At 50.9% G+C, this 8,815-nt stretch overlaps 1 protein-coding gene across 2 annotated transcripts in view; it reads right to left on the reverse strand.

Annotated features, from left to right (window-relative positions):
* Positions 1–6,922: 6,922 nt before the first annotated feature.
* Positions 6,923–8,815, reverse strand: part of LOC139235079 (MOB kinase activator 1B) — a 63,535-nt gene continuing 61,642 nt past the window's right edge. Inside the window, exon 6 of one of the 2 annotated variants that reach the window (XM_070866219.1) lies at positions 6,923–7,014. In XM_070866219.1, the coding sequence (XP_070722320.1) occupies positions 6,937–7,014 (78 nt within the window). In that variant the 3' untranslated portion in view covers positions 6,923–6,936. The remainder of the gene's footprint in view (positions 7,015–8,815) is intronic. The other variant, XM_070866227.1, reaches the window with a different exon arrangement.

The following is an 8,815-nucleotide window of genomic DNA, read 5'->3' on the forward strand; positions in this document are numbered from 1 at the left end:
TTTTAACAACCATTCTGCCTGGGAGATCTGGCTACAAATTTATCCCGAGTCAATCAGTTACAGAAATAATTCCTTTTGTTGTTTATTTCTGGTGTCAGCTCAGAACCGAAAGCTCGCTGGTATCCGCTTAGAGACTGGATGTGAAAACGGAGTCTTGTAAGAACAGGACGAGGCCATTCAACCCCTCGAGCCTGTTCTGCCATTCAATGAGATCATGGCTGACCTAACTCCATTTACCCGCCTTTGGCCCATATCCCTTAATTCCTTTGGTTAGAAAAAATCTATCAGTCTCGGATTTAAAATTAACAATTGACCCAGCACCAATTGCCTTTTGCGGAAGAGCGTTTCAAACCTCTCCCACCCTCTGTGTGTAGAAATGTTTCCTAATTTCACTCCTGAAAGGTCTGGCTCTTAATGTTTAGACTCTGTCCCTAGTCCCAGACTCCCAACCAGCAGGAATAGTCTCTCTCTATCTACCCTCTCTGTTCCCCTTGATATCCTGAAAACTTTGATCAGATCACCCCTTAACCTTCTAAACTCCAGGGAATACAACCCTTGAGTATAGGAGCAGGGAGGTCTTACTGCAGTTGTACAGGGCCTTGGTGAGGCCACACCTTGAATATTGTGTTCAGTTTTGGTCTCCTAATCTGAGGAAGGACATTCTTGCTATTGAGGGAGTGCAGCGAAGGTTCACCAGACTGATTCCCGGGATGGCAGGACTGACATATGAAGAAAGACTGGATCGACTAGGCTTATATTCATTGGAATTTAGAAAAATGAGAGGAGATCTCATAGAAACATATAAAATTCTGACGGGATTGGACAGGTTAGATGCAGAAAGAATGTTCCCGATGTTGGGGAAGTCCAGAACCAGGAGTCACAGTCTAAGGATAAGGGGTAGGCCATTTAGGACCGAGATGAGGAGAAACTTCTTCACTCAGAGAATTGTGAACCTGTGGAATTCTCTACCACAGAAAGTTGTTGAGGCCAGTTCGTTAGATATATTCAAAAGGAAGTTAGATGTGGCCCTTATGGCTAAAGGGATTAAGGGGTATGGAGAGAAAGCAGGAATGGGGTACTGAAGTTGCATGATCAGCCATGATCATATTGAATGGTGGTGCAGGCTCGAAGGGCCAAATGGCCTACTCCTGCACCTATTTTCTATGTTTCTATGTTTCTAATTTGTGCAATCTCTCCTCATAATTTAACCCTTGGAGTCCGGGTATCACTCTGGTAAACTCACGCTGCACTCCCTCCAAGGCCAATATACCCTCCCTAAGGTGTGGCCCAGAACTGCTCACAGTGCTCCAGGTGTGGGCCCAGAACTGCTCACAGTGCTCCAGGTGTGGGCCCAGAACTGCTCACAGTGCTCCAGGTGTGGGGCCAGAACTGCTCACAGTGCCCCAGGTGTGGGCCCAGAACTGCTCACAGTGCTCCAGGTGTGGGGCCCAGAACTGCTCACAGTGCTCCAGGTGTGGGCCCAGAACTGCTCACAGTGCTCCAGGTGTGGGCCCAGAACTGCTCACAGTGCTCCAGGTGTGGGCCCAGAACTGCTCACAGTGCTCCAGGTCGAACCAGGACTTTGTACAGCTTCAGCATAACTTCTACCCCCTTGTATTCTAGTCCTTTGGATATAAAGGCCAGCATTGCATTAGCTTTGGTCATTTTAAGGATCTATGAACATGGACCCCGAAGTTTCTTTGGATCTTCACCGTTTTTAGCTTCTTGTGACAACAACAACTTGTATTTATATAGCACCTTTAATGCAGTAAAACGTCCCAAAGCGCTTCACAGGTGTGTTATAAGACAAAACAAATACATTTGACACCGAGCCACATAAGAAGAAATTACTGCAGAGTTTGGTCAAAGAAGTAGGTTTTAAAGGAGGAAAGAGATGTAGAAGGACAAGGGCAGCAGGCGCATGGGAACACCACCACCTCCACGTTCCCCTCCCAGTCACACACCATCCCGACTTGGAAATATATCGGCCGTTCCTTCATCGTCGCTGGGTCACAATCCTGGAACTCCCTCCCTAACAGCACTGTGGGAGCACCTTCACCACACGGACTGCAGCGGTTCAAGAAGGCGGCTCACCACCACCTTCTCAAGGGGCAATTAGGGATGGGCAATAAATGCCGGCCTTGCCAGCGACGCCCACATCTCGTTCATAAATACAAAAAATTCCATTCCTCAGCGTCAAATAAATCCTATCAGTAGCTTGTAATATGAACACTTGTTTTAAATGTTTTAAAATGCAACTCTTTAGAAGAAAAAGTCTCTTGTCCTTCACCTCTATTGTCTGTTGTGGCTCAGTGGGTCATACTCTCGCCTCGCAGTCAGAAGGTTGTAGGTTTGAGTCCCACTCCAGAGACTTGAGCACAGAAATCTAGGCTGACACTCCCAGTGCAGTACTGAGGGAGCGCCGCGCTGTCAGAGGGGCAGTACTGACGGAGTGCCGCACTGTCAGAGGGACAGTACTGACGGAGTGCCGCATTGTCGGAGGGGCAGTGCTGAGGGAGTGCTGCACTGTCGGAGGGGCAGTACTGAGGGAGCGATGCACTGTCGGGGGGGCAGTACTGAGGGAGCACTGCACTCTCAGAGGGGCAGTACTGACGGAGTGCCGCACTGTCGGAGGAGCAGAACTGAGGGAGTGCCACACTGTCGGAGGGGCAGTACTGAAGGAGCACTGCACTGTCGGAGGGGCAGTACTGAGGGAGCACCGTTGCATTGTCGGAGGGGCAGTACTGAGGGAACGCCGCTCTGTTGGAGGGGCAGTACTGAAGGAGATCCGCACTGTCGGAGGGGCAGTACTGAGGGAGAGCTGCACTGTAAGAGGGGCAGTACTGAGGGAGAGCTGCACTGTCAGAGGGGCAGTACTGAGGGAGTGCCGCTCTGTTGGAGGGGCAGTACTGAGGGAGCGTGGCACTGTCGAAGGGGCAGTACTGAGGGAGCAGCGCACTGTCGGAGGGGCAGTACTGAGGGAGAGCTGCACTGTAAGAGGGGCAGTACTGAGGGAGAGCTGCACTGTCGGAGGGCCAGTGCTGAGGGATCGCCGCACTGTCGGAGGGGCAGTACTGAGGGAGAGCTGCACTGTCGGAGGGTCAGTACTGAGGGAGAGCTGCACTGTCAGAGGGGCAGTACTGAGGGAGCGCCGCACTGTCAGAGGGGCAGTACTGAGGGAGTGCTGCACTGTCGGAGGGGCAGTACTGAGGAACGCCGCACTGTCGAAGGGGAATACTGAGGTCGCGCTGCATTATCGGAGGGGCAGTACTGAGGGAGCGCTGCACTGTCGGAGGGGCAGTACTGAGGGAGCGCTGCACTGTTGGAGGGGCAGTACTGAGGGAGTGCCGCACTGTCGGAGGGACAAAACTGAAGGAGCAATGCACAGTCGGAGGGGTAGTACTGAGGGAGCGCCGCACTGTCGGAGGTGCCATCTTTTGAATGAGACGGTAAACCGAGTCCCAGTCTGCCTTCTCAGGTGGACGTAAAAGATCCCATGGCACTATTTCGAAGAAGAGCAGGGGAGTTATCCCCGGTTTCCTAGGATAATATATTTCCCTCAACTAACATCACTAAAATAGATGGTCTGGTCGTTATCACATTGTTGTTTGTGGGAGCTTGCTCTGCGCAAATTGGGACTACGCTTCAAAAGTACTTAATTGGCTGCAAAGCTTAGGGTCGTCCTGAGGTTGTGAAAGAAGTTATATAAATGCAAGTCTTTCTTTTTCTGAATATCTCGCACATTTTAAGAGGTGTTTTATTAGTTGCATAGTTAGCCATGGGACAAATACAAGGTTCGTGACCATCAAGGCTCGAGTTTGCTTAACTAATCAAAACTTCTTCTTGGCTAAACAGCGTCATTTTCATTTGCAGTTCAAGAGCAAGTTCTTTGCTTATTTATTCGATAAATCTTTGAAGGTCTTGCATATATTTGGCAGCAACGTTTTTTTCAGTATTGAATGCCAGAGATAGAGTTTTTCTGTCGAAAATCTTCCACGGCAAATTTTAGGGGCAGAAAAACAACATTTCTTTTCAATTTGATGTTCCAGAGCTTGGGGCCCAGCCAGCTAAAGGCATGGCCACCGATGGCGGAGCGATTAAAATCGGGGGATGCGCAAGAGGGCAGAATTAGAGGAGTGCAGAGATCTCAGAGGGTGCTGGAGGAGATTATAGAGGCTTTATAGATAATATTCCCGGCCTGGTTTCCATCGCCTGAGAGGGGTTGGGGGAGAAATTGTCGAGAGAATTTTTTCCCTGAATGGCCCTGGGGTTTTTTCTCTGAGGGCTTTTGCCTTTCCCAGATTACACGACTGTGGGGGTGGGGGGATTGGGGTGGGGGGGAGGGGGTGGGATTGGTGGTTGGGGGAGGGAGGGGGTGGGGTTGGTGGTTGGGGGAGAGAGGGGGTGGGGATGTGGGGGGTGTTGTATATGCTGACTATGGTTGGACTCTATGTGTAGTCGCTGTATAGTTGTATAAGATGGAGACTTGTTACCTGATGTATTATCAATAAGGTTCACACTGTGTACATACATGCTGGCACCACTGGAGGGTACAACTGGTGGAGACCGGGGTTTCCTGCCCTGGTGGCAGGGCCCAGTATAAAAGGCTGCCCACCATGCTGGTACTGCACTCTGGAGTTTGGAATAAAGGACCAAGGTCACTACAGTTTAAGTACAACACATTGCCTCGTGGAGTCATTCATAAGTACATAATTGACATAAGGGGCGGGGGGAGGGGTGGGGTGGGGGTGGCGAGGGGGGGGCGGGGGGGTGGCGGGGGGGTGTAGTCAGAATGCTCTGGCCATCATGGTGAGTGGGCCAGAATTGATGGACCAGACAGGCATTTCCTTCTCACCTATTTTGTATGTTGGTAACAGTGCTGTGGAATTAGCGTTCTTCTCCTGCCCGAATCTTACTCAACTTTCACTTTGCCAATTATCTCTGCATTGCCTATTATGGTAAAAGGAACCCGTGCCCTGATAGAGTACCAGAATCACAGAATCTCACAGCACCGGAGGAGGCCATTGGGCCCATCGAGCCTGTGCCGGCTCTGTGACAGAGCGATCCAATCAGTCTCACTCCCCCCGCTCTTTCCCCACAGCCCGGCAAATTTTCCTTTCCAAGTATTTATCCAATTCCCGTTTGAAAGTTACTATTGAATCTGCTCCCACCGCCCTTTCAGGCAGCGCGTTCCCGATCACAACAACTCGCTGCGTCAAAACATTCTCCTCATCACCCCCTCTGGTTCTTTTGTCAATTGCCTTAAATCTGTGACCCTCTGGTTACCGACCCTCCTGCCCCTGGAAACTCTTTCTCCTTATTTACTCGATCAAAACCCTCCGAATTTTGAACGCCTCGATTAAATCGCCTCTCAACCTTCTCTGCTGTAAGGAGAACAACCCCAGCTTCTCCAGTCTATCCACGTCACTGAAGTCCCTCATCCCAGGAACCATTCTGGTCAATCTCCTCCGCACCCCCTCCAAGGCCTTGACATCCTTCTTAAAGTGCGGTGCCCAGAATTGGACGCACTACTCCAGCTGGGGCCAGACCAGTGATTTATAAAGGTTGTTCCTAACTCCCTTCCTATTGTGCGCTCTGCCTCTATTTTCGAAGCCCAAGGATGTGGTGTGCTTTCTTCTCCTGCCAGCGTACAAAGATTTGTGTCGCGTTGATCGCTGATGTGCAGCGATGACCTATTCAATCTCTAGATCCGTGATCAGGATCTCCAGGGTTGCAAATTCGGGGGGACAGCGCCCCCCCACACAAGGGGCGCTAAAGGGTTTGCAGCTGCACGCGTCGGCATTAGCACCACTCGGCAAATTCAGTGTGCCGTTTACCGGCGGCGCTGAGGAGTACTGCCCGGGAGCACCGCGCCGGTGTGCAACGCTCCCAGTACCGAAACACCTGCAACATTTGATTTGCGCGGCATCTGTAGCGCCCCCTAGTGACCCGGCCAGAGAACGTTGGTGTGCAGAGCTATCCCGGGGGCGGCTAGGGAAGGAATGGCTACGTGAGGTAAGTGTGAGTTAGATTTATTTTTGTTGCAATTTAACTTTATTTGAGGGGGAGCAATGTATCGGGAATGTTTTTGGTGTTTTTGTCTCGATTTTTATTTGCAGGGAGGCCTCTCTTAGGGTGCTACGAAGCCGGCAATTTAGCAACGGGATATTCAGTTGCTCACCTGGGCCAGCGCCCTATGAGAAGTGTTTGCTCCGCTCCAGTCTCACTACTGAATGTTTTGGCTGCCGACACAAACCATTTCCCGGCGCTAAATTTAACCACCGCCCGACATTAACGCCTCTAAAAACCGAATTTCCAGCCCACGAAGCCTCGCTCGTTAACTACACACCGCTGCAGTACCACAATACCACTCAGCGCCTCGAACGGGTGTGCGAAGGCTTTGCCATGAGAATCTCGACAGACAGCGGCACTTTCCAGTGAAGTCTTTGTTGAAAAAAAATTATATAAAATAGAAGAGTGTTTAGAACCAATTCCCCAGCTAAGCGGCAGCCCGGAGCGTTATTTAATATGTTATCAAAATGTTGAAACGGGGAAAAAAAAGTCGAGACGATGACCCAACCCGAGCACTTGGATGAAGAAACTTGGCTTCTAATGGGAGCCAGTCAGTGATACCCTGCGGGGATCGGGGGATTGGGGCGATCTGGGGCTGTGCGCAGTCTAATCACACACCACAGCTAAAGCCGCCTGTGCATGTGGTGACCCACGTCACCAAAAGACCCGGAAAGTCTGTAATCATCCCCCGTTTCAAACCTCCAAGGACCAGAAATATCGTCAATGCCGGCACAAGGGTGCATGTTACACAACCCGCAACAGCCCTGCGCTAGTTTGTCGTGGGGGAGGGGGGGGCGGGGAGGGGGGTGTTTGTAAAAGAAAGAAGAAAAATGGATTGCGTTTCTCCTCGTCTGCTTCCGTATTTTATTTGTTTTTATCTGTCAGTTTTTCAATCAGTTCCTGAAGTGGGGCCAGTTCCTTCCGGTCTATGAGGTTAAACTCCTGCAAAATGAAAGAGATAAGAACATAAGAAATAGGAGCAGGAGTAGGCCATACGGTCATGGCTGATCCGGTCATGGACTCAGGTCCACATCTTTCGTACGGTTATCAAATTGGTACCTGTAATATATTTGATTCAAGGGTTCTTTGCTTAAGAATTCATAGCAACACATTGCTATTAAGAACTAGTTGGTTTATTATCAAAGGCTTAACAGTCACACTACACATCACCAGTTCATCCACCAGGCTCACAACCACCTGCCCCATCGTGGATCCCCTGAACCCAACTGGCTGGGGTTTTATTGAGTCTTGTGAATGTCACATGACTGGCTAAGCCACTCACAACTCAACAGCTCCACCAACCTGTGAGCATGTTCACTGGTGCGTACATTACAGTACCTGTCATAGCGATGCTTTGCTGGAAGACTACAGGAAAGTGTTGGCGTTATGTGTCAACACTACACAGAGAATGACATCGAATTTACGGCACAGAAACAGGCCAATCGTCCCAACCGCTCCGTGCCAGGGTTTATGCTCCACACCAGCCCCCTCCCACCCCTCTCCATCTCACCCCATCACCATATCCTTCTATTCCTTTCTCCCTCATGTGTTTATCCAGCTTCCCCTTAAATGCATCGATACTATTCACCTCAACCGCTTCATATGGTCGTGAGATCCTGGGATGGGGGGGATTGCCCAATGGGGAAACTAGGCCAATATTCTCTAGAGTTTAGAAGAATGAGAGGGGATCTCATTGAAACATACAAAATTCTCACAGGGCTTGACAGGGTAGATGCAGGGAGGATGTTTCCCCCGGGCTGGGGAGTCTAGAACCAGGGGTCACAGTCTCAGGATAAGGGGTCGGCCATTTAGGACTGAGATGAGGAGGAATTTCTTCACTCAGAGGGCGGTGAATCTTTGGAATTCTCTGCCCCAATGTCCGTTTCCCCTCGCTGCGATGTTATCTATTCACTCTTTCAACAACTTGCGACGCAAAAGGATTAATAAAATCTAATCGGGCAAAGTCTGACTAACGGCAGGTGCCCTTAGATACTTGGCCACGGCAAATTATGGGCTGTCGACGTGTGAAGCTTAAAAGCAAACGTTTGTACGCTATGTCCCCTGTGGGCGGCGGATCTGTGCGCGTGGCCCATTTCTTTCGACGCACGGCCTGCCCCTTTAAAAGCCTGCGCACGTGCGGTGTGTACGATGTACAGGCCGGTGAGCGGACCGTTCAGACCACTGCGCGGCCAAGCACGCCCCCCCCCCCCCCCCCGCCCCCCAGCGGGAACATTGTCGGTGAGGGAAGTGGCGAGGGGGGGTGGGGTGGGGGGGCGTTCCTGTTTCTGGAACTGCCAGGGGATGTACGGTCCAAGATTATCCAGCCAGGACCCGGACTCTGGCAACAATAAGAATTATTGAACGGTTACAGCACAGGAGAAGGCCATTCGGCCCGTCGAGCCCGTGCCGGCTCTCTGCAAGAGCCCCTCAGCCAGTCCCACTCCCCCGCCCTTTCCCCAGAGCCTGCAAAATGTTTTCCTTCAGGGACTTATCCAACTCCCATTTGAAAGCCACGATTGAGTCTGCCTCCACCACCCTCTCAGGCAGCGCATTCCAGATCCTAACCACTCGCTGCGTAAAAACGTTTTTCCTCGTGTCGCCTTTGGTTCTTCTGCCAATCGCCTTAAATCTGTGTCCTCTGGTTCCCGACCCTTCCACCAATGGGAACAGTTTCTCTCGATCTACTCTGTCCAGACCCCTCATGATGTTGAACATCTCGATCAAATCTCCTCTCAACCTTCTC

This window comes from Pristiophorus japonicus, chromosome 2 (genome assembly GCF_044704955.1).
Source record: "Pristiophorus japonicus isolate sPriJap1 chromosome 2, sPriJap1.hap1, whole genome shotgun sequence".
NCBI classification, from domain to species: Eukaryota; Metazoa; Chordata; class Chondrichthyes; family Pristiophoridae; genus Pristiophorus; species Pristiophorus japonicus.